The 25936-nt window shown below is 53.0% G+C and overlaps 2 protein-coding genes across 4 annotated transcripts in view; one reads left to right on the forward strand and one right to left on the reverse strand.

Annotated features, from left to right (window-relative positions):
• The window catches only part of SPTAN1 (spectrin alpha, non-erythrocytic 1), a 60568-nt gene extending 55629 nt beyond the window's left edge, over positions 1-4939 (forward strand). For all 3 annotated transcript variants that reach the window (XM_079927870.1, XM_079927871.1, XM_079927872.1), the window contains 7 exons: positions 339-356; positions 2793-2847; positions 3309-3505; positions 3637-3690; positions 3778-3924; positions 4009-4156; positions 4468-4939. In XM_079927870.1, coding sequence (XP_079783996.1) covers positions 339-356; positions 2793-2847; positions 3309-3505; positions 3637-3690; positions 3778-3924; positions 4009-4156; positions 4468-4593 — 745 coding nt within the window. In that variant the 3' untranslated portion in view covers positions 4594-4939. The remainder of the gene's footprint in view (positions 1-338; positions 357-2792; positions 2848-3308; positions 3506-3636; positions 3691-3777; positions 3925-4008; positions 4157-4467) is intronic.
• An 88-nt stretch (positions 4940-5027) lies between these two features.
• DYNC2I2 (dynein 2 intermediate chain 2) lies at positions 5028-24790 on the reverse strand. Its single transcript, XM_079927873.1, is given in 10 exon segments — positions 5028-5270; positions 5486-5643; positions 5976-6208; positions 6406-6573; positions 6984-7093; positions 7672-7829; positions 8324-8433; positions 13629-13877; positions 24466-24702; positions 24704-24790. Coding segments are annotated over 10 exon segments (1740 nt in total). The 5' UTR covers positions 24782-24790; the 3' UTR covers positions 5028-5031.
• Between the last annotated feature and the right edge of the window lie 1146 nt (positions 24791-25936).

The raw sequence follows: 25936 nt of genomic DNA on the forward strand, positions 1-25936 counted from the left end.
GGGGCTGAATGCCCAGGCCTCGGGCTCCAGAGTGTGGAAAGAAGGGTTAGGAGCGCAGTCTGGTCTGGCTGGAGCCAGAGGGGTGGGCAGAGTTGGGAGGGTGCTCGAAGGAACTTCTCCAGAGGTGGAGTCGCCGGATGTCCTGGATTGGGTGGGACTGAGCGTCGCCCGTGGCTGCACAGCGACGGTGATGGGTACAGGGTTGAGCGCAGCGTGGGTACTGATGACCTTGGTTTTGTTTTTGTTTTCTTCCTTGTGTCTGCCTCTGTCCCCCACCTCGCGATGCTGCTGTCCGGACACCACCTTGTCTTGTGGCTGCTTGGATCCCATCTCCACAGAACGTATCTCCTCGATGGGTTAATATTGACTTCTTATTTCTCCGGGCTTGTGGTGTGATGGTGTCTAGTGTGCTTGTCCCTCTGCCCTTTGTCCCCTCGTGGCCTGGCTTGCAGAGGATCCCAGAATGGACCTTCCTGCCTGGGGCAGGCTGCACGTCCCCCGCCCTACCCTCGCCCCCTTCCCTGGCACCCATGGCCCACTGTCCCTGGTGGCCTGCAGTGTGGGGAGGGGAGCCGCTCCCACCTTCCTGTTCAGATTCCAAGGGTTCTCTAAGATGGGGCCCGAAAGCCAGAGCTGGAGTCCAGAGCCTCTGAGAATCCCCATTATTCAGCCATTGGGATTATACTGGACTTCTTTTCTGCCTTGTTCCCCCACGTGTCCGTTGGGATCATGTCATGGGCGTGAAATAGGATGACATTGTTGAGGGGCTCCAGCTGGTGCACTAAGTCCCCGTCTGTGCACTGACCCCTCCTCCCCCAGTGCCCCCACGGAGGGCTGAGGCTGTCTTTTGCCCCAAGAGGAAGCCCAGCTGCTCAGGGTTTCTGGGTGATGGAGAGACACAGGACTTGGGAGGAGCCCCGAGAGGAGCAGGGCTGTCCTGCCCGGTGCCAGTGGGGCCTCCCCAGGAGGCCTTGGCCTCTGCCCAGATCGGGCACCCTTGCATTCTCTCCCGGGACCATGGTGGCTTAGACTAGCGCTCCCGAGGCCCTGCAGGCAGACACATCAGGCGTTAAAAGGAGGCAGTGGGAGGAGTGTCACCCTCGCTCATGCGAGCACGTGCTGAAGGCAGAGTGGGGCAGGATCCTGGGATCACAGGTTCGGCTCGAGCTCATAAACTGCCCTGGGGTCCGTTCTCCTCCCCAGTGCCCGTGGCCGTGTCTGCTGGCATTGGACTTGTCTCCACGAGGTGCCATGCTCCCCTTACCATGTGGCTCCTCCCAGCCCTGTCCCGTCTTGCCCGGTCCCCACGCGAGCCGCCCAAGGCTGCCTGCCCTCCCAGGCCGGCTGTCGGCTTGGCCTGTACCACGTCCCTGCCTGGGCGCCAGGTGGCCCTGCCTGTGCACTGACCAGCTTGGGCCTTGTGGTGTGTGTCTGTCTCGGTGTGCTCTTGCCTCCCCTTCCGCTGGTGTATTCATTTGGTTTCTTTTCTTTGAATAGCATAGCGTATCGTCGGGTCATTCGTGTCTATCAGTATGAAGTTGGGGATGATCTGTCTGGAAGGTTTTTCTCCTCTTTCTCTTCTTACCTCGCTGTGGTTTTACCAGTGCACTCTTGACTTCCCCAGGCGGCTCTGCTTTCTGACTAACCCACCGCCAGTGGCCGCATGGGAAGGAGGGGTCTGCCCTCCTCCCACTGCACCAGCACCCGGCCTCCTGCCCCCAGGTCCTGGGGGTGTGCTTTTCCTGGGGGGACATGGCGTGACTGTGAGTCTGACCTGCTGGGGTAGGAGGAAGCCTGGTGCCTTGCCTTGCTAGAGCACTTTGAACCTAGGGACATTTCACAGCTAATGCTGGCTTCGCTGGGTGTTGAAAGGGTAGGTTGGGGCAAAGGTGGGTACAGGGGAGGCCGGGCTAAAACCCCACCCAGGACACACACACAGTGTGACTCATCCCTGCACGTAACCTCATTTGTCTTCGTTCACTGGTAGCCTCTGTGACCTCACACTGTTGTTGGGAAGATAGAGGCTCCCCAGAGGCCCCCTGCTCCTCAGAACTTAGCCCCGGAAGGAGCCTCTGGCGTTGTGTCTGTAGATGATAGAACCTGAATCTGGGGCTTAGTCGTAGTCACCTCTCCTTTGGGCAGGACCAAACCCAAATCTGGTCATAATCTTCACACCCCAGTTCCCATGTCAAGGGGTCATCTGACTGCCTCTCCTCCCACTGCTGTCACTTATCCTAGTGTGTGGCTCCCCTCAGGAGCCTGCAGGAGACTCCAGGACTTCTTGGGGTGGCTTGCCAGCCTCCCCTAACCTTCAGGTCTCCTGTCTGAAGGGTTGCACAGGCATCCTTCTCCCCCTGGTTGCAGAGGAAGCATGCTGCCAGGCCTGCAGCCCCTCTCTGTTCCTGTGGAACTTAAAATCAGTTCCTGAGGTACCCTTTAAGGGCCTAGCTTGGATCAGGTACCACGCTACAGCCTGGGTGGGCTTAAGGAGCCAGCCACATGAGAAGGGGTCCCAGCTGGGGAGCGGGGAGCAGGCTGGATGGGGGCTCAGCCCTGGCTTATCTGTTGGCCTTACCAGGTGGCACACCACATCAGGCAGCAGCTTCCCAGTATACTGGAGAAGTATTACCTGCCCTCCCTGGCTCCCAGAGCTGCTGAAGAAAAGATAGACAGTAGCAGATAGGTTTCATATCCTAATAAGAGGAATTTGAGACTGCAGGCACTTTTATCTGAGGGAAGTTAATTTCGAGCTGGCAATCGGGCCTCCTGCCTCACTGTGCTTCTGTGTTCAGGTCCTGCATGGTGGAAGAATCCGGGACCCTCGAATCCCAGCTTGAAGCTACCAAAGTAAGTGCCCTTAGTGTTTCTGGCCCGCCTAAAACCCTTCATCCCACCACTGCCAGCAGGCCTACTTGGCTTCAGGTTGGGTACAAGGTGGGCTGGTCAGGTACCCCCTTTCCCCAAAGCAGCCCAGGACCTCCCTCATTTTAAAGAGTTTTTTGTCTTTGACAGTTGCTACCAGGAGCCCTACTGGGAGAGAAGGAGGCTCCTTTGGTCCTCAGTACTTACACTGTTTCCCTGGCAGGTCAACCCACTGATGTGTGACTGTCACACTGACGCCTCTTCCTCTGTTGAGGCTGCTGGATTTCTTCAACCTCACCCCATCCCCACTTTCCCCTTGCAGGCAGCCCTGCAGGTCTCAGGCTGGGGGTGCAGAGACCGAGGAGGGCTGTTTAAGCAGGCTCTCGGGCCTGGTAACCGAGGCAAGAGCCCCTGTCCCACACATCTTTGCTCCCTCACCCCTGCAGCGCAAGCACCAGGAGATTCGAGCCATGAGAAGTCAGCTCAAGAAGATTGAGGACCTGGGGGCGGCCATGGAGGAAGCCCTGATCCTGGACAACAAGTACACAGAGCACAGCACTGTGGGCCTGGCCCAGCAGTGGGACCAGCTCGACCAGCTGGGCATGCGCATGCAGCACAACCTGGAGCAGCAGATCCAGGCCAGGTACCTGCAGCTTCCCCGGGTGGGCACAGCAGCAGCAGGGGCCATGGGAAGCAGGGTCGCCCCCACGTCCAGCAGTCAGTTTAGCTGTATGGGGTGGAGTATCCGGTCCCTAATTCTGTTCTTTCTTCCAGGAACACGACCGGGGTGACCGAGGAGGCCCTCAAAGAATTCAGCATGATGTTTAAGTGAGTATATGCGCTGCGCCCTTCCTGGCGGGGGAGGTGGGCTCAGCAGCAGGGCCTCTGTGCTGAGCCCTCGGCCTTGTGCCACAGACACTTTGACAAGGACAAGTCTGGCCGGCTGAACCACCAGGAGTTCAAGTCCTGCCTGCGCTCCCTGGGCTATGACCTGCCCATGGTGGAGGAAGGGGAGCCCGACCCCGAGTTCGAGGCCATCCTGGACACTGTGGATCCAAACAGGTGAGCATCAGGGAACGTGGTAGAAGCAGCTCTGCACGTGGCTCCTACCGCACCCTCCCTGCTCACTGCACCTTGGCCCTCCAGGGACGGCCACGTCTCCCTGCAAGAGTACATGGCCTTCATGATCAGCCGTGAGACCGAGAACGTCAAGTCCAGTGAGGAGATCGAGAGCGCCTTCCGGGCCCTGAGCTCCGAAGGGAAGCCTTACGTGACCAAGGAGGAGCTGTACCAGGTCTGGGGCTCTGCTTCCCTAGCTTGGGGTGGGGGTGAGGGGTTCCTTTGAAAAGTGAAGCCCAGGCAAGGTTGCCCCCTTGGTTAGGGGCAGAGCCGAGTCTAGAGTAACGCACCCCGGTTTTGAGCGTTAGCTGCTGGGTGCAGTCATTTTTATCCCTAGTTTCAAATGAAACTCAGTCCAAGCTAAAGGCCGTAGCAGCAGAGGTCCTGAAGCTTGGGCATTAACGTTCTTGAAGTCGGCCTCGTCCCCCGGCCTCAGTGGGCATGGCTGGTGGGGGCTTGGCTGACAGGTGCCACCTTGCCCTCCAGAACCTGACTCGGGAACAAGCCGACTACTGCGTCTCCCACATGAAGCCCTACGTGGACGGCAAGGGCCGCGAACTCCCCACTGCTTTTGACTACGTTGAATTTACCCGCTCGCTCTTCGTGAATTGATCCTCTGCTCCTAGGTTAGCCTGGCCCACACCGCTTGCCCTGCCATCGCCTTGCTGCATGTCAACTCATCTCTGTGCTCTTAAGAAAAATCCTCCAGACAGTGCTGCTTTCCATTGTAACCTTAACCTGCTTAGCTTGGGGTGAGACTTAGTAGAAAATGGTGCTTCAGTGAACTGCTCCTGGTCCAGTCGCCAGTGCCATGTTGCTGTGGGGACCCCTTCCTGTCGTGAAGCCAGCTGCCCCATTCCGACTGCAGAAATATCTAAGCAGCTGGCTAGTTCCTCTTTTGTTCTCCCTCCCAGTTTTCTGTTTCCATGTGAAAGACAAATAAATGACTCCCCCCAAAGCTTGTCGTGTCTTCATTCAGCTTCCATCAGAAACGTACAGCACAGATGTAGCCTCACCCCACCTGCCTCTGCACTTGGGACTCCCCCCACCTCAGGTGGCCACCTCTGCTGCCAGCTGGTCCAAGTCCTCTGTTTCCCGGGGTCCTTGTTCAGTGAACTCGCTGCTTAGCTGCCACACCTTTACCACGCCCTTGGCATCGCCAGCAGCCAGGAGCTGAGTCTGCTGACAATTGAATTCAAGACAGTAGACTGGGCTTTCATCCTGGGTTTGCTTGATCGAAACTGTGGGTTTCTGGGAGCTTTTCTGGAGATCAAACAGCTGCACATCACCTTAAAGGGGAGATTCATGGGGTAAGAGAGGCCCAGAGCAGCAGCCTCTTCACAGTTTCCTGTGCACAAGATCAGGCTGTTACTCCGTTCAGCTCTCCACCCCACACAATGAAAGTCATCCTCACCCCACGTAGAGTCTCCCCAACCCAGAATTCCAGGTACAGGCTGGGCTTATGCCAGCTTCAACGCATCCAAGCCTCGTGTCCATTTCCTACCTTCTCCAGAAGCAGCCGCAAACACCAAAGGGCGCACTGGGGACCAGCGCACAGCGAACAAGTACTTGTGGGACAGTTGCAGGGAGGTCAGGGGCTGGGCCTGCAGCATGGAGTACAGGTGGACGTGGCCGTCGGTCCCAGCGCTCAGGAAGAGATTCCTAGACAGGATGCAGGGCAGACAGCCAGGCAGGGGATGAGCGCTGGGGATTCAGGTGTGGCTGGGGGCTTCCTGCCCGACTCCTCATGGGCTGTCAGGCTCATGAGAGGCCTCCCTAGGCCCCCAAACCTGGGGTCCTCCTCGAAAGTAAGGGGCCGATTACCTGGCGCCAACCCCAGGAGCTCCGGATACTGGGGCTCAAATGGGGAAGACCTAGGCCCAGGGCAGACCGCAGGTCCTTTAAGCAGTGCTATGTGTGGCCTGGTGGGACTCCCTCACCCTCCCTGTGCCAGAGGCCCTGTGGCTGACGGAGGAGGCTCCGGCCCTCCCTACCTGTGGAAAGGGGAGCAGCTCACAGAGTAAACAGGGCCACCGTGGGGAGAGAAGGTGAACTGTGCCGGGGCCCGCAGCGGCACAGAGCTGGGCATCCGCGTGAGGGCGGGCTCCTCCGCTGCCAGGGAGCACTTGAGCGGGAAGCCGCCTTCCGTGCCCAGCACGAAAAGGCTTGGGTCAAAGCTGGAGAAAGCCACTGCTGTGGCACCCACCTCGGTCTCCCCCCGGGGAGGCTGTGGAGAAAAGAACAGCAGGGCAGAGCAGAGGGAATCCGCTCACGGTGTCCCCAAGGAGCCCAGGCACGTGCGTGGACGCTGTGGCCCTCAGTGGCTCCCGCCTGCCTGCCCCCAGGCTCACTGGCTCAGGGGTCCCACAGCCTGGGGCTGCCTCGGGGGCCCATTTCCAGGGCAGCAGCCTCGCCCCTTCGTACCTTCTTCAGCTTGGTGCTCCTGGGGAGCTGCTGCACGGCCAGGGCAAAGCCCGCGCTGAGCTGCAGCCGGCCAGCCCCGACCGCCAGCCAGAGCAGCACCTTCCCATCAGTGGCCACGCTCAGCACCTGGAAGCGGTGGCCATGCTGGGGCCCCGGGAGCCAAACCACCTGGACAACAGTGTGCGGGGCCAAGCTGAGAAGGGACGCCTGCTCCATCTCCCAGCAAGACCAGGTGTCCCTCCCCTCCCCCCTCCCCTTCTCTTCCAGGGAGACTTATGCGGGGAGGCCTGGGAGCCGCCTCACCCACCAGAGGGTTCCACGGTCCCCCCAGTCCCAGCAGAAAAGCAGGACAGTGGGGACTGTGGCGCTGATAGAAGGGGCGGGTGTGACTCATGGCCTGGGAGCTCTGAGAATGCCAGAAGCAGCTGTTCACTGCCAGCTCCCTGGTGACCTTCTTCCTTGGCTGTGGCGAGCAGGCGCCCCCTCTCCTGCCCCGCGTCGTGGAGCAGGCCCGCGACAGCAAGGCGCAGCCCGGGAGGACGTGCTTCCCCACCCGCCAAGCATGCCGCTGCTCTGACCTGGTACACGGGGTCCGTGTGCGCGTCGTCCGTCAGGCCCGTGCGCCAGAGGAGTGGGTCCTCCGGATGGCTCACGTCCCACACCAGCACCTCGCCATTGTACAGCCCCCCTGCGGGACCAAGAGGGCCTGGTCAGGAGCCGACCCACGCAGCAGCCCAGCTTCCTGGACAAGCCCCCACCCTTCCCACCCACTCAGCCAGGACGTGGGGCCACTTTCTCGAAAACAGTCCTGAGGAAGAAACGTCCTGGTCCCCGGGCCTCACACTCCAGCCTGCTGTACCCCTCCCCAGGAAGCTTCTCCCACTGCCAGGCTACCATCCCCCACCCAGCACCCTCCATTCCCTCCAGCTTCACCTGCCCCCTTTCCCCAACGTGCACAGCTCATCACCTCTGTCAACTCCCCAAGGGTGCCTGCTTCATCCTGCCTCTTGTCCCGACCAGGCCACACCTCTGCACGGCCCACACCCCCTCAAGACTCAGCTAAGGACCTGCCGCCTCCTCCAAGCTCTGCACCCAGCACGGGCACCCCCAGCATCCTCACCTGAGCCCAGGGGTCAGGGCCACCTGTGGTCTCTGCTTCCCCCACAGACCTGCCCTGGCCGTGACCAGGGGCTGAGGGCCCAAGGGAGGGCTTTGGCCACCCTCTGCAGGGTGGGAAGCAGAGGCAACTTAGGCTGGTCGTCTCACCTGCAACGTGGGATGGCTGCGTGGGGTGGAAGGCCAGGCACATGACGGCGCTGGGCACCTCCACCACCGCCGACGGCTGCTGCGGGTTCAGGCCTCGCCGGTCCAGATTCCAGGTGCACACAAAGGACTTCAGTGTGCTCCAGTCCCCGTCATCCAGCCTGCACAGACGTGCCTGAGCTAGCTCTGCCCCTCGGCCTGGGCTTCATCCCAACCCACCCTGCCCCCACTGTGCTCCTATCACCTGACACACCTTCACCCCCTACTCCCCCAAACAGGTGAGCCTCTATAGCCCCATCACACACAGACACTGTGCTCGGTATCAAAGCGGCAGAGGCTCCTCTGAGGCACCCCGAGGGCATGAGTTTCTCTGGAAAAGGGTCTCCAGCTGGGCAAACCTGGGCGTATCAGGAGACAGCTCTCGGAGCAGGTGAGGCAGGCCTGGGGCCCACTGCCCAGTGCTGGCAGGTGGGCACTGGGAGTCCCTTCCCTGCTCTTTTCCTGCCAACCTGATGCCCAGGCAGCCTTGAGAAGGAAGACTCCCAGAAAGGCCAAGCTCTGGGCCAACCCCTTACTGCACAGACGGGGAGACAGAGGCTCAGACGAGGGTCTGAGGGCCTTCTATTGCCCCACACCCAGCCCTGCTGCCACTCACCGGCCATAGGCACAGGCCACCACAGAGCCAGTGGTGTTCCAGGAGACACCAGTCACATGCAGACCCTGTCCTTGGGCTGGGGGGTAGCCCAGGGTGTGGAGGCAGGTCACCTGCAAGAGACAAACCACCCCCAACCCTGAGCCCCAAAGCCGCCCAGCAGTGTAACAAAAAGCACACACAGCCTTGGGCCTCCCAATCCCTATAAGTGATTCAAGGCCACCGTCCAGCCCTAGGGGAAAGTGTGGAGCCTTCATCCCAACATCTCCCCTAACAGGATGCTTCCAGAAGCCCAGAAGGAAGGGCCTTGGGAACTGAGACAGACTCCAGGCTCCAGATCAGAGCTGGACCCTGTACTCACATCTGTTTCAAAAGCTTTGGCTTCTGAAGCTGGACGGTGGTGATGGTTGCACGACAATGTGAATATACTCAATGCCACAGGATTGTACAGTTAAAAATGGTTAAAATGGTAAATTTTATGTTATGTGTATTTAAACACACACACACATTTTTTTTTAAACTCTGGCACCTTGTTTCTCAGCCCATAGGTGGCCAGCAGCAGCTAACGAGAAGGCCGGCGATGCCGGCCACGGCGAGGGATTTTGCACCACAGACACACTTTCCAGGAAGTATTTGCACCATAGACCAAAACTCCTGTGAATAGTTTCACACTTCTTGACCTCATAACCCCATATAAAGAAACCATCCAATGGAAAGAATCCAAAATCTGTAAGAAGCTGCACTGTGCACTGCTAGTGAGAATGCAGAACAGTGCAGCCGCTGAGGAGTCTAGCAACTCCTCAGATGTTAGAGTTACCACATGGACCAGCAATTCCACTCCTAAGTATATACACAAGAGAACTGGAAACACACGCTTGTACACAGATGCTCACAGCGTGATCCGTAATAGCGGAGTGTGGTATATCCCTACCAGAGTGTGATTCAGCCATAAGAGGAATGATGCACTGATAGACGCTGCAACACAAGGACCCTCGATAACACTCTGCTAAGCAGAAGCAGCCAATCACAAAGACCACTTGTTATATGATTCCATTTATATGAAATGTCCAGAAGAGACAAAGCTACAGAGACAGAAAGTGGAGCAGTTGCCAGGAGGTGCGGGGGAAATGGGGAGTGACTGCTAATGGATATGGAGTTTCTGTTTTGGGGACGTGATGAAAATGTTCTAAAACTGACTGTGGCAATGGTTACATACCTCTGGAAATATACTAGAATTCAATGAACTGTACACTTCAAATGGAGAATGATATGGGATGTAAATTATATCTCAATAAATCTGTTATTTTAAAACAAAGCCATACAGTGGGGCCAGGAAGTAGACGGGGCATGAGAAAACCTTTGGGGATTTGGGATTCCATTTTTTTTTTTTTTTTTTTTTTTGACATTCCATTTCCTGATCTCAGTCCTGGTTCTACAAATGTTTTCACTATGTGAAAAGTATGGACTTGAACACTTGTAATTTGTGCATGTGTTTATGCATGTTTTATAAATTTAATAAAAGTTTATATTAAAAATAAACTATATACATAATGTATCATAACACCATTTATAATTGCAATGATCAGTACAATTTAAAATCCAAAGATGAGAATGCAGAGGGATGGAAAGATGGGCCGTCCTCAGGACTTCCCTGGTGGCGCAGTAGTTAAGAATCCGCCTGCCAATGCAGGGGACATGGGTTCGATCCCTGGTCCAGGAGGATCCCACATGCCACGAAGCAAATAAGCCCGTGCACCACAACTACTGAGCCTGCGCGCCACAACTACTGAAGCCCGCGTACCACAACTACTGAGCCCACACGCCACAACTACTGAGCCCACACGCCACAACTACTGAAGTCCCTGCACTCTAGGGCCCGCATGCCGCAACTACTGAGCCCGAGTGCCGCAGCTACTAAAGCTCGCGCGCCTAGAGCCCGTTTTCCACAACAAGAGAAGCCACCGCAATGAGAAGCCCGCGCACTGCAACAAAGAGTAGCCCCCACTCGCCGCAACTAGAGAAAGCCCGCAGGCAGCAATGAAGACCCGACGCAGCCAAAAATAAACAAAAATTAAAAAAAAGATAGATGGGCTGTTCTATACCTTCACTGATGGGTATGTGTTTGCCAAGATTCAACACAGCACACAGGATGAGTTTACCTGTATGGAAAATATACCTCAGCAAACCTGACTCCAGAAAAAAAAGTTTATGGTGAAACATCATGTAGCAGTTAAAAAGGAAACAAGTCTATAATGGAAAAGAATCTGAAAAAGAATATATATATAACTGAATCACTTTGCTGTACACCTGAAGCTAACACAACATTGTAAATTAACTATACTTCAATTTAAAAAATGGTAATAGGGAATTCCCTGGAGGTCCAGTGCTTAGGACTCCACGTTTCCACTGCTGGGGGCCGGGATTCGATCCCTGGTCAGGGAACTAAGATCACGCAAGCCTCCCAGCACGGCCAAAAATAAATAAATAAATAAAATAAAAAATGGTAATAAAAAATAAATAAATAGGGGCTTCCCTGGTGGTCCAGTGGCTAAGACCCCACACTCCCAATGCAGGGGGCCCAGGTTCGATCCCTGATCAGGGAACTAGATCCCACGTGCCTCAACTAAGAGTTCACATGCCACAACTAAAGATCCTGCACATGGCAACAAAGATCCCGCGTGCCACAACTAAAAGCCGGTGCAGCCAAATAAATAAATATTAAAAATAAATAAATGGATAGAGAAATAGAGAGATAGAGAGATACACAGACGGATGACATCTGTAGCAACGTGACAACACAGAACGGGCTTTGCTTCTGAAGAGAGAAGACCCCAAGATTGGTCACAGTGCCTCATAGCAGTCAGCCACACCCACATGGAAACAAGAGGCAGGACACGACACAGCAAAGAGGTCAAAGGTTTCAGGGGGTGCCCTGGGTCACCTCTTCCTCATCTCTAATTCTGAAGTGTTCAGCCATGTTGTCACTGATTTTAGAATTGTGAAGTTACAGTCCTTCATTAAGAGTGGCATCTCAGGGCTTCGCTGGTGGCGCAGTGGTTAAGAATCCACCTGCCAATGCAGGGGACACGGGTTCAAGCCCTGGCCTGGGAAGATCCCACATGGCTGGGGAGCAACTAAGCCTGTGCGCCACAACTACTGAGCCTGAGCTCTAGAGCCCACGAGCCACAACTACTGAAGCCCACGCACCTAGAGCCCGTGCTCCACAACAAGAGAAGCCACTGCAATGAGAAGCCCACGCACCACAACGAAGAGTAGCCTCCGTTCACCGCAACTAGAGAAAGCCCACACGCAGCAACAGAGACCCAACGCAGCCAAAAATGATAAATAAATAAAAGAAAAGAAAAGAAAAAAAGAGTGGCATCTCAGGCTTTCCGGGGCTACTAGAGCCAAGGATGGCAGTGAAATGTCAAGGCCAACACCTAGACAGCTGGAGTAGAGACAGAACAACCAGACATGTGAGCCAAAATAGTAATTCCACCAGAAAGAACTAATCAAAATACTGATGTAAAAGAAAAACAAAGTGAGAGAGAGATTCACTTCAGTTCTGTCATATAACAGCAAAATCTGAAAGCACTACTCCTCTGCCCAACATTCAGAAAGGCAAGAAACTTCAGGGCCATGAGGGGACCACACGCCACATGGCCACCCAGAGGGTGCTGCCCAACCCCCTGCCCATTCACGTGTTTCCGGAGGACACGTGTCTAGAAGTGAAGCTGCTGCTGGGATGTCCAACAACAGGGGACTCAAGAAAGGCTGGTGTGTCTGTGCAGTGGGATGTGATGCAGGTTATACAGGGACTGGGGCCCCTCTACAGGAACTGACGTGGAAAGCTCTGGTGAGTGAGAAAGGTCACAAAATGTACAGTGCTTTCCATTTTTGTTTAATATGCTCTTAATGACAACCGTAGTAGCACTAATGCTATGTGTCAGTGTAGCATGGGAAAGGCCTCTGAACCAGGGCTCCCACTCACTGTCTACGTATTACATGTTCTGTACTTCTGCGATGACTCAACTTATTATAATGAACATGTATTGCTTTTGTAATCAGAAAAGAATAGTTTTTAAAGGGGGAGAAAGTAATACACAGGTGGACCAAACTAACTGCACAGAAGGGTGGAAAAGCCTCAACAATTAAGAACAAAAGCTTAACCTCTCTGAATGCAACTGTAAAAGGGGGCAGGCTGAGCTGAGCTTTTAACATTCATTACCTTCTCCTTGTGCTCTGCTTAAGAAGAATCAATGACTCCACACTTGGGTGTGGACTTGGCAACTGTTTTTCAGAGGGATTTTGAGGATTTCTCTCACATGAACCGACTTTCCCATACCTATCAACGATTTGATGGGAACAGGGCAACTATGTATCTGGAAATAGATAGAAGGAAGATACAAGAAGAGGAGGGGAGGAGAGGAGGGCTTATGACCTCTGAATACAGAATTACCTCCATTTCTAAAGGAAGAAAACATTGTATAAGCAAAGTTTTTACTGCTTGCCCAGCAGCCTGTCCACAGGCAACACCAGGGTGGAGCAAAAGCCACCAAGGGGCCCTCCTTCATTCAGAGGTTACCTGATCTCAAAGCAGAGGCTGTGTACCCAACTGGACATCTGAGCTGACAGGGTGACAGCTCTGAGCTGTGCCTCGAGACCAGAAAGACTTGGCGACGCTGAAGTCACTAGAGCATGGCAGTGAGACCAGACAGACCAGGACTCAGACTCCAGCTCAGCCACTTACAGCTGTATGACTGTGGACAAGTCCCTTAGCCCCTCTGACTCTCATCTATAAAATGGAGATCATGGGAATTCCCTGGCAGTCCAGTGGTTAGGATTCTGCCAGGGGCCCGGGTCTGATCCCTGGTCGGGGAACTAAGATCCCACAAACTGTTCGGCGTGGCCAAGAAAAACTAAAAAATAAATATAAATTGGAGATCAGGATAGCACTACCTCATACAGTTGTCCTGAGGGATAGATGAGTTGGCACAGAGAGTGCCTGGGGAAACACAGCTGAGTGGTTAAGAAAATAAGATCCAGAGTCAGACTGTCCAGGTTCAAATCCTGCCTCTACCGCTTACCAGCGGTGAAATGGAGATAACAAGGGCACCTACTTCAAGGGCAGCAGGGACGGCCCAGTGACTTCTTCTTAACTTAGTACCTGGCAAAAAGTATGAGCTCCGTGAATGCTGTTATTACTATTGGTGGTGTTACTATTATTTGCATGGAACAAAAGAAAGACTTAAAAATGGGGTAGAGCCTCAACCTGAGACATCCCAGGCCCACACCAGCCCATCCCTACCGTCTGCTGCTGCTCGGACCAGTTCACCTCGAAGCCGTCAAACGCATGGCTCTGCCAATTCTTGTTCAGCTCTCGGGTAACCATGGCCTCCACTCTCCGGAGAAAGGCCACAAGCCGGGGGCCATCATACTGGGGCACAGACTGCAGGCTGGCCGGCTCAGGGGCCTCGGTCTGCACCTCAGCATCTGCATGCTTCCGGGTCTGGGCGGACGCTTCAGCAGTGGCAATGCTGGCCGTCTGGCAACTTTTCTGGAGAAGGAGATCGAAACACAGTCACCAGCCAGATGTACTCCCAGCATCACCTGCGCAGGGCACTCACCCTCCCCCAAGAATAAATAACAATGGACCGCAGTTCATTCTGTCTGTCCCCTTCCTCTAGTAAATAGTCCATCTTTCTTTGTGGCATGGGTGAAGACAACCCACTGAGAGGGATACCTGACCTCCAGCTAGCCAATCAGAGCACTCGGTCCCTCCCCCAGCCACAGTGAGTGGTTTAGGGTGACCCAGTGAGGGCCTGACCCAGGACTTTCGGTGACACTATTTGGAGGGGACATGGGAGGGCCCTTTTTGAAAATATGGACATCAAGAAGAATCAGGTCATCTTAGGGCCAGCAGTGGCTGTCTAAGCCAGCGCTGAAGAACCTCAGACCTGGTCACCAACAGAACACCCCTCTTCTCCCCCAACTTGGCAGCCAGCCCTCTCCAGTAGGGTACCTTCCAAGGTGCCACCATGATCAAAGGACACATGTGTGTCCGTGATGAGCTAGTTGGGAGAAGACAGACTACTCCCCAGCTGCCACTCCTCTCCACCCTGCCACCTGTCTCCAATTCCTTGTCCCCTGTTTATCTGGGCAGAAGGAGAGACATCAGATCAGGGAAGGAGATGCAGCCTCCCTTTCTTGAGGACATGACCAATCTTCACCAAGTGAGGGCCCCTATACCACTGAGATTACTCTCATCTACAAGAGACTCTCCTCATGTGGCCACTTACCAGGCACCTGCACCTACAGGACAGTGACGAGGCCTGGACCCCTGTGCTCTCTGCTCACACTTGGGCACCAGGCCAGTGTTAGTAAGCCTGAAGGAAGGCGGCTGGCCACACACAGGCACAGCTCTTGTTAGAACGTGGAGAACTCAGCACTTGTCACCATGCTCCTCTTCACGTTCAACTTAATTCTCTCTTTGCTTGTCCGTCTCCCATTAAACTCTGAGCTCCTCCAGCATAAGAACTTCCCTGGTGGAGCAGTGGTTAAGAACCCACCTGCCAATGCAGGGGACACGGGTTCAAGTCCTGGTCTGGGAAGATCCCACATGCCACGGAGCAACTAAGCCCATGAGCCACAACTACTGAGCCTGTGCTCCAGAGCCCACGAGCCACAACTACTGAGTCCACGTGCCACAACTACTGAAGCCCACGTGCCTAGAGCCCATGCTCCGCAACAAGAGAAGCCACCACAAAAAAAAGAAAAAAGAAGAGAAGCCACCACAATGAGAAACCCGCACACCACAATGAAGAGTAGCCCCGGGCTCCCCTGGTGGCGTAGTGGTTGAGAATCCGCCTGCCAATGCAGGGGACACGGGTTCGAGCCCTGGTCCGGGAAGATCCCACATGCCACAGAGGAACTAAGCCCTTGTGCCACAACTACTGAGCACGCCTGGGGCAACTACTTAAGTCCATGTGCCTAGAGCCCATGGTCCGCAACAAGAGAAGCCACCACAAACAGAAGCCCGCACACCACAACAAAGAGTAGCCCCCCGCTCACCACAACTAGAGAAAGCCTGCGTGCAGCAACGAAGACCCAGCACAGCCAAAAATTAATTAATTTAAAAAAGAAAAAAAAGAAAGAACCCTGTCTATCTTTACATCCCCAGCACTTTGCATGGTATTTGACAGGTAGTACAAGTTCATTCATAATATACACACACACATTTTATTTCTCTATTTAACATCTACTTGCCAGGTGCTGTCAGGCTATTATGGATATAGCAGAAAACAAACGTGCAAGATTCCTGTGCCCGAGGAGCTTACGTAGGGGTTGGGGACAGGCAAATAAACACACAAGAAAAACATGATGGAACACAAGTGGCGCTAGATGGATGCAGAGGTGTGGGAGAGAAGGGAACAGCTGGGGACGCAAGTGGGATGGGATGGCGAGGGAGCCTCTGGGGAGATGGCATTTGAGCTAAGGTGTGAAGGACAAGTGGAAAGCTGCAGGAAAAAGGGTCCCAGGAAAGGGTTGGGGGGAGAACAGAACAAAACCTTACGAAGAAAAGGCCCCATGCTTAGAGGCTGGACGGCAGGCAGCATACCTGGGAGCAGAGGGTGAGGAAGGGCAGCCCAAGGGCAAAGTCCAGGCAACAGAAAGTCTGTGAGCCAGGACAAAGGGCTAGGGATTCCTTCGCAGTATAAGCCACAGGACCATGATGAGAACCAGTGGATGGGGTGTCCCTGAACTGAAAGTGAGGGCAAATTCCAGGAGAAGAGAACACAGAAGGCTTTCTGTTAGACCCCCTTTAGACAGATGCCTCTCAGACATCCCCATGGAGGCGCCGAGGATTTCTGAGACCGGTCACAAGGCATGAGGCTCCAGAAAGCATCCAACCACAGATGTGACTTGAAGCCACAAGACGAGGAGTCCACTGAGGGAGAGTGAACACTGATCAATCAATGGATGGGCACAGGAATCAGAAAGTAAACACACCAATGGGATTTCCCTGGTGGCACAGTGGTTAAGACTCCGAGCTCCCAATGCAGGGGGCCCAGGTTCGATCCCTGGTCAGGGAACTAGATCCCACATGCATGTTGCAACCAAGAGTTTGCATGCCACAACTAAGGAGCCCACGTACTGCAATTAAGGAGCCAGCATAACCAAATAAATAAATAAATATTTTTTTAAAAAAAAGAAAGTAAACATGCCGAGACAAAATGTTAAAAGACTGTGGGTGAATCTCAAACTTCCTGGAAGCCTCAAAGATTGTAACAGTACCAGTTGTTAAGTGCTAATTGAGGCACTGTCCCCATAGCTTTACCTGTATCATCTTTTTTTTTTTTTTTGGCTGTGTTGGGTCTTCCTTGCTGCCCGTGGGCTTCCTCTAGTTGTGGCGAGCAGGGGCTACTCTTCGTTGTGGTGTGCGGGCTTCTCATTGCAGTGGCTTCTCTTGTTGCAGACCATGGGTTCTAGGAGCACAGGCTTCAGTAGTTGTGGCATGTGGGCTCAGTAGTTGTGGCTCGTGGGCTCTAGAGCACAGGCTCAGTAGTTGTGGCACACGGGCTTAGTTGCTCTGCGGCACGTGGGATCTTCCCAGACCAGGGGTCGAACCCGTTTCCCCTGCATTGGTAGGCAGATTCTTAACCACTGCGCCACCAAGGAAGCCCCTACCTGTATCATCTTACTCATGCTCACGTCCACCCTATAAAGTAAATCCTATTTTTTGCATTTCTAAGGTTGGCACTGAGACACAGAGAAGTTAAGTAACTCACCCAAGGTCACACAGCAAAGAGGCAATCACAACAGAGCTTGAATCCAGGCATTCTGACACATGACACTGAATTATCTCTCAGTCAAGGTGTTTTCTCCCAGTCTAAAATCCTGGCCACTAATCACATCAGATGAACTCAAAACAATGTTTCTAAGAGAATGTTACATGAATGTCTTAATGTAAAAATTAATGTAAGGTCACAACCACAAGCAAAAATGTCCAAAGAGACAACAAGCTCTTAACTTTTCAGGTATTGCTATTAGTGTTCCTTTGCTGTTTGCTTATTCAGGCAAATAACAGATGCCAAAACACTAAGGAAAATTTATGGAGGGAAACTTAACTAAAACTTAACTAAAAAACTTAAAACCAATGACACTGCAGCCATAATTTTTTTCTGTTAACTGGTAAGAAGCCACTATTATTCTCTCTTCACTCTGGGACACCTAAGTCAGCTCCCACGGTTCGAGATACACATAACTCACAACCGATCCTGACCCATCTAGGGATGAGGTCCGGAGGCTCCGGGGGAAGGGCTTGCCCACGGCCGCCACATACAGGGTGGTGCCTTCCATGCCAGGCAGCATGTGGCTGTCGCCAGGGCGCGGCTCCCATAATAAGCCCTCTAAGAGGTGAGAGGAAGAATTCGCGGTGAGCAGGATCCTTGCTCCCTGGGCAGGTGACCACTGTGGATGCTGGGCCTGCCGCCTGCCTTCTGCACCTCAGAGGCACTGCAGGGGAAAACAGGTGGGACCCAGCCAGACTTCGATCACACTGGGCCATGTGGCCAAGAAACCGGAGAACCATTCCCAAACCAAGATCCTCAAACTGTGCAGCCTTCAGCGGAGCAGGAAGCCGGTGGGACTCAGGGAGCAGAGTCCAGGTGGCAGTCCTGCCCTCCGGTCCCAAGAGAGCCTACAGACACCCAGATGTCAGGGCTCCTGCATCTTGCCAACGAAGGAAACCGAGGCCCAGAATGGTGAGGAAATACCTTCTAGAGAATCTGCCCTCCCCACAAGGGCCAGTTTTTCCAAAAACTTCCTACCCATGATGCAGGCTGGGCCCAAACACCAGGCCTGTAGCTACCGACTGGACGAGAAGCAGAGACTAACCAGGCCAGGCCAATTGGGTTCTCTCAGGGAAATTCACACCTGAGACAAAGACTCAACAAGATAAACGGCACATGCCTAGAACTGAAACACAGTGCCAACAATCAGCCAGCGCCACAGTGCAGACAGGAGACGTGCAGAGATAGGCCTCACGGGGGGTGTGGCAACAGGAGAGCTGAGAGGTGGAGGGAGGGTCCCAAAGCCGCCTAGCTTCTGATTCCTGCGCCTTCCTCAGGGCCAGCTGCATCTCCATGCCAAGCCCAGGAGACACCTCTGCATCCTAAAGAAAAGCGTCCGACGGGAGCTGGTTGGCTGGTTTCTGTTACTTGCTACCAGAGCCCTAGCCCATACCCAGGAGGGCTCTGTCTCCCAGACCACCACCCCACAAAGCCCCACTTCGGAAATAAGATGCCGCTGCTGGCCTCAAGGACTGGTCGATCAATTTCAGGAACACTTCCCATGACTGAGGAAACGGCCCTCATGGGCCAGGCGACCAGTCACTCTCCAGCAACAGGTGGCAACAGTGGCCCAGAGGGGTGTTCTGTGAGAGAACAGGACTCTTCCCCACCTTTAGTCCCAAAGGTTAAAGGAATCCCATGTCGACAGTGCCTATGCATGATTCATTCATTCAGAAACTGTCCAGCCAGGGGATTCCCTGGTGGCGCAGTGGTTGAGAGTCCGCCTGCCGATGCAGGGGACACGGGTTTGTGCCCCAGTCTGGGAAGATCCCACGTGCTGCGGAGCGGCTGGGCCCGTGAGCCACAGCCGCTGAGCCTGCGCGTCCGGAGCCTGTGCTCCGCAACAGGAGAGGCCACAACAGTGAGAGGCCCGCGTACCGCAAACAAACAAACAAACAAAAAGAATCCTCCTGCCAATGCAGGGGACAGGGGTTCGAGCACTGGTCCAGGAAGATCCCACATGCCGCGGAGCAACTAAGCCCATGCGCCACAACTACTGAGCCTGCGCTCTAGAGCCCACGAGCCACTACTGAGCCCACGTGCCACACCTACTGAAGCCCATGCGCCTAGAACCCATGTTCCACAACAAGAGAAGCCACCGCAATGAGAAGACCGCGCACCACAAGGAAGAGTAGCCCCCGCTCCCCGCCAACTCAAGAAAGCCCATGTGCAGCAACAAAGACCCAACACAGCCAAAAATTTTAAAATAAATAAATAATTTTTTTAAAAAAAGAAACCCATTCACACGGTGTCAACATGCAGTGGTCGTAAGTAGAATACAGTCACTTTCTTATTAAAAATATACCTTCTAGATCTCCTTGACTACTGATTATAAAACATACCAATTGGGACTTCCCTGGTGGCTCAGTGGTTAAGAATCCCCCTGCCAATGCAGGGGACATGGGTTTAAGCCCTGGTCCGGGAAGATCCCACATGCTGCACAGCAACTAAGCCCGTGCACCACAACTACTGAGCCTGCGCTCTAGAGCCCTCGAGTCACAACTACTGAAGCCCGCGTGCCTAGAGTCCGTGCTCTGCAACGAGAAGCCACCGCAATGAGAAGCCCGCACACCCAACTAGAGAAAACTCGTGTGCAGCAACGAAGACCCAACGCAGCCAAAAATAAAAAATATATATAAATAAATTTAATAAATAAATAAATAAAACATACCAATTATTTAGTAATAGCTCTTCAGGAGGAAACTATATTAAATATACACATCAGTCGTGAGACACACCCCTTTGTAATATCTGTTAAAATGGGGGTTGGGAGGATGACGAAATACAGAAACACACAGAGAATAGGCAGGGGTCTGGGACGCCATGCAGCTGAAGGCTGAGCCCCCTCACTCCCCTCGGCAGTAACCACTACCAGCAAATACGGAGCACACAGCCCATCATTCCACCCCCAAAACCCACCTGAGCCGCACACCTGACTCCAGAGTAGAAGAGGACCTCAGAGACCACTCTAGACTAGCGTCATCAATGAGCAGGGCCCCGGAATCACCGGGAGGCTCCTAATAGACAAACTGCTGCTTCCTCCCTGTACAGTTTCTGGTTCAGTAGGTCTAGGATGGGGTCCCAGAATTTGCTTTGCTAACATGCCCCCAGCGGATGCCATGGGGAGGGCACTCAGACCCCAGATGTGGGCCTAGCCCCTCAGCTATATACTTCCCATGGCCACACCCCAGGCCCCAGAGCCCTCATCTCTGCCCTCGAGGTGCAGACAGTGCTCGTATCGCCCCCCTTCCCCTTCTCTGGGGACCCAGGTTTCACCTGGGTAGGATAGGGTGAGACAGGGCTCCTCCCCAGGGGCTGAGAAATGTTGCCAATGTGAACATGGCTCGGCACTGTCACTGCCACATCCATTCAGGCTCACTGCTGCCCCCCCCTCCCTCCCAGAATCTCCCTTCCCCTCAGGTCTCTTCCCAGCCCTCCCTTCCATGTCCTTTCTGAGTCTTATACACACACCTGATGATACTCAGGTGTGATGGGAGCCGAGATGACTCCTGACCTAATTCAGCGGCTCTTTATCAGCATACCAACAAAATTTGACCCTGGTGTGAAATACATTTTGATGTTAACTAGCAGAAGCTGTATGATGGGACTATCTTGGATATAAAGTTGATGGGAATTCCCTGGCAATCCAGTGGTTAGGACTTGGCACTTTCACTGCTGGGGCCGGGGTTCACTCCCTGGTCAGGAAACTTAAGATCCTGCAAGCCTCACAGCACAGCCAAAAAAAAACCAAGTTGAGCTGAGTAGATTTTGTGATTTTGTGATGCAACATAGACAGTTACATTGTCTCTTGTCTCGCTGGTGTGAGACCTCCAGAGTGTGCAGGTAACTGAACCCAGAACCAACATCAAGGTACTTCAAGGTATGACCTCCCGTTCTTTTTGTTGTTGGTTTTTGGGGGATTTTTAAAAAAATAGTTATTTATTTTTGGCCGCATCGGGTCTTAGTTGCAGCGTGGGCTCTTCGTCGTGGCTCATGGGCTTCTTTCTAGCTGTGGCGCGTGGGCTCCACAACAGTGAGAGGCCCGCGTACCGCAAAAAAAAACCCAAAAAACCAGCCAAGCCAAAGCAGGAGGGGAGAAATGCATCAGAACCATGCCCATGGATGACAGGACACAAGAAAAGTATTCAATTCAGTATTTCCTGGGGGCCTCTGGGACATACAAAAGTACACAAGACCCACACCCTGCCCTCTGGGAGCTCAGAGTCCAAAGGAGACAGACCAGAATGCCCAAAATGCAACTGCTGATAAAAAAGTTCTAGAACTAGATGGTAGTGATGGTTGCCCATTGTGAATGTACTTAATATCACTGAATTTACACTTTAATATGGTAAATTTTATAAGTATCTCACCACAAAAAATGGAAAAATGCACCCTACATTCTGATAGGGTCAGAATGGGCTTCAGAAAGGTAACTCTGCTGCAGAGTAGGGTGGATTAAATTAGTGGTTCTGAAGTTTTGCCACACGTTGAATGACCCGGGGAGCTTTTATAAAACCAGATTCCTAAGTCACACCATACCGATTAAACCAGAATCACTGGAGGTAAGGACCAGACATTCATATTTTTCAAGACTCTCCAGGGCATTCCAGGGTCAGCCAAGTTTGAGAAAGCAGATGAGTAAGGTTAAGGCAATCAGGAGCCCTTCATCTCACACAGCTGCTTGACTGAGCGCTGACACTCGTGATCCCCCCCACCTGAACAGAGCTGGGATCTCAAACTGTTTTCTTAGGAGCATCTCATTTAATCCCACAGAAGTATTCTACCAAGACCTATTTTGCAGAAGAGATCACATGACTGGCCCAAGACCAAGCCCCCAAAGAGTCTGTGCACTCAAACCCACAGACTGGTCCCAAAGTCCAGGACCCTGTCCCTCTGTGAACCAATCGAAACAGGACAAGAAAAGTCAAATCAGGCCAAAGATCATTAATACTTTAAAAAAAAAAATTCATCACTGGGACGTAAAAGTACATTCCAATATTGCACCACTACGTGGGCCAAGCAAAGAACAATTTTCGGCTTTTCCAAAGTAACTTACAAAAAAAAATTAAGAAGCTGCATACAAATTTAGCTAAAACACTCAGCACAGGGTTTGTCGATAAAAGTTGGAAACAGTCCTTCAAAAGGGACTGATTAAATAAAATGAAGTTATAAAAAAAAATTTAAACACAAAGGATGTTCAGGGTGTACTGAGTGAAAAAAGTGGGTCTACAAAATATTATGTACAGTGTGATTCCATTTTTGTAAAAAAAAAATGGGAGAAAACAGACAAAACAAAAAAGGAGCAGGTATAAGCCAAATGCCTGGGCAATGAGACTGTGGGGTGGTTTTTATTTCCAGTCTTTGCTTATCCAGATTTTTTTCTAAATTTTGGACACAGAAACTTCTATAAAGAGAAACAAGTTAATTTGGAAAAAGCAATTTACCACTTTCCTCTGACCCCTGCAACAGTTTTACAACTTAATAAAGAATCTCCTTAATAAGACAGGAAAGACTGATTCAACTGAAACATCTGAGATGAAAGCCTTTACATCTCAAGTATTAGAATCAGTTCTTAGAGCCCTATGGGTTAAAACTATAGCTACAAGAAAATCAACAAGCCTCGATCTCATTCTTTAAAAAAAAAAAAAAAAAAAAGTAAAAAGTTAGACTGAGTCAATGGTTCCCAACCTGGAATCTTTTAAAATCTGTATCTTGGACTTCCCCAGTGGCCCAGTGGTTAAGAATCCGCCTGCCAAGGCAGGGAACACAGGTTTGATCTCTGGTTCGGGAAGGTCCCACATGCCGCGGAGCAACTAAGACCATGCGCCACAACTAGCGAGCCTGAGCTCTAGAGCCTGCGTGCTGCAGGTACCGAAGCCCGCGCACCCAGAGCCCGTGCTCTGCAACAAGAGAAGCCCCTGCAGTGAGAAGCCTGCGCACCAGCAACAAACAGTAGCCCTGGCTTGCCGCAACTAGAGAAAGCCCGCGTGCAGCAACGAAGACCCAACGCAGCCAAAAAAAAAAAAATTAAATTAAATTAAATCAAATCTGAATCTTCAGCAAACAAGAACTATTTCAAGTATTTTTTCAAAGCCAGTGAATGTGAATTACACATTTACCTTCAGTAAAGATGGATAGATATAACTAAACTATCCGCTGCCTTTGCTTTTAACTAGAACCATTTCTATCCAGCATGGCGAAGTGTGAAGTGCTTTGAAGCCAGATGAAATCTGGCTTGAGACCTGCAGACTGCTGGCCAGAGGCAAGAAACCTGTCCTCAAGAGTACGACATCATAGAAACCTCACTGGTATTGGTGTTGGTGAGGACATGGTCTCTGCAGGTTCTAACACCTGTGTGGCAAGCTAAGCCTGAGTTTCCTCTGCTGGGAAATATGCAGCCCCTTGCAATGCTCATTTTCACCGAGGAGAAGCCAACATCCTTACAATGATGAGCAAGCCCTATACTTGACCTGCCTCTCCTTACCCTCTCTGACCTCACCTGGAACTATTCTCCCCTTCTCTTTCCCCTCCAGCCCCACCTGCCTCCTCACACACACCAGATTGGCTCCAACCCCAGGACCTTTGCACTTGAAGTTTGCTCTCCCTGGGCTGTTCTACCTCAGGTATCCACTTGGTGAATTCTCTCACTCCAAGTCCTTGCTCAAACATCACTCTCTCCATGAGGCCCGCCCTGCAGCCCACCTCTCACTCCCCCACCCAGACTTTCTAATCCCTCGCCCTTTTTCTTTTGTCCATGTCCACTGCTCACCTCTAACACACAGTATACTTATTACATAGTTTATTTCCTGTCCGATGCAGACAAGCTCCGGGAGGGAGCTCACCCGCTGGTGACGGAGGAATCGCCACCGACGCAGCAGGGGCTCCAAGTCTCCACACAGATCCCTCAGAAGCCCTGGGCCCCGCAGCCCTGCCCTCATCTCAGACCACCTCGTCTGTGTGCTTTGGATTAAACTACGTACTAGAAAACGGGTGTGTCTCGACCTGAAAATGCAGTTTGGTCGTGTTTTTTAAGTGAAAGTTAGTTTGAAATGCCTAAAAACCGCAGTTCACACGAAATCCTTCAAAACGTGGGGTTTTTACAGGTTTTAAAGAAACACTCTTTTGTTGCTATTCAAAGACTGGGGAAATGGAGACGAGGGTATCCCAAAGGGTTAGTTTCTGCGAGTTAAAATATAAAAATAAAACGGTGGGACCTCAGAACCTGGGCCGGCAGCCGCGCGAGGCCCCTCGCCCTCCCGCCCACGTCGCCCCGAGCCAAACCCGCGCCCTCACCGTCTCCCCGCGGATGCCCTGGACGCCCCTCCACTGCGAGGGCACGGACGCCAAGCCCAGGGTCTCGTCCTGCAGCGGACCGGGCCGCTCGGGCCGCTCGGGCCGCTCGGTGCTCGCAGCCCCGCCTGAAGCCAGCGCCTCAGCACCCGCGCTTCCCGCGCGGCAGAGCTGCCCCGGCTGCGCGCGGGTTACCGTGGAGACGGATCCGCCCCCCCACCCCCACCCCGCCCAACCCCGGCGCCGGCGCAGTCCGACGCAACCTTCGCCCCCGCTCCTCCAGAGCGGAAGGCTGGGAAGGTGAGGCTATCGGCGCCATTTTTGAATTTGTCAGCGCGCCTCCTCCTCGTCCTCCTCCTCCTCCTTCTCCACCTCCTTCTCCTCCTCCCCCCCACCCCAAGATCCAAGAAGAAGAGATAAATTATTCTTTTCCGACGGTGCGACAAGCAATACCAGTTCTGGATTCTCCAAACGCAGAAGGAGCCCGCTTGGGGCATGCGCGTCTACTTTGGGTGGGGAGGGAAGTGCGGAAGCGACGCGCTCGTGCCAAGTTCAAAGATGGCGCTAAGCGGCCAGGCGCAGAGGCGAGGGCGGGGGGCTGTGGCCGCGGCGGGCTGGAGTCGTGGGGCCTCGGGGTGCAGAGCTGGCGCAGCTGCCGAGTGCTCCAGCAGAGCTCCAATTGGCGACCACCTCGAAGCCAAGTGCTAGCCGTCTGATCCTCAGTTTCTGCCACAACAGAATGGCGATTTTAAACAACCATATGCGGATCCAGTGTGGTTGAGTAGTTGGAAGGGCCAAATGAGGTCGAATGTGGAAAAATGCTTGTTAAACCGAAGTTAAAGGCCTGCACAACTACCAATTACTGAGTATCTACCGTGTGTCAGGTAGAACCCAGAGCTTTACTGTATGTTGATCTTAATAATCCTTAAGGTAACTATGAGGAATCAACTGTTACATGTCGATTGAGGGTGCTGATTGTCTGAAAAATAACTGCCCCAGATCACCCATAAAGCCTGCATCACATTTGCCCAAGACCGCCCGGAAAGCTGCTTGGCCCCAAGGCCCCGTTCTGAGCCTCTCAGCAAGAATACTCTGGCCAGGTCCTCTGGGCTGCTTTCCTCCTATCCCTGAACTCTCAGAGGGATGGAAACCTGCCCAATCAGAGGCCCCTCTGTACCCACGACCGAGTCCTCATTGGGACCCTGTTCCAGCCAAGGCCGTGAGGACCGATTAGATTAGCAACACTGGAAAGAATGGAATGCAATAGAAATTTCCTAGAAAGAAAGTAGAACCAAACAAAATTCTCCTGGCGAGGCCCTCTTAACACCAGAAACACTTGCAAACATCACCAAGGGTTCCAAAAATCACATTCAAAAAGAAGCTTAATGGGCCTTCCCTGGTGGTGCAGTGGTTAAGGCTCCACACTCCCAATGCAGGGAGCCCGGGTTCCATCCCTGGCCAGGGAACTAGATCC

Source organism: Stenella coeruleoalba, assembly GCF_951394435.1.
Source record: "Stenella coeruleoalba genome assembly, chromosome: 7".
Classification (NCBI taxonomy): Eukaryota; Metazoa; Chordata; class Mammalia; order Artiodactyla; family Delphinidae; genus Stenella; species Stenella coeruleoalba.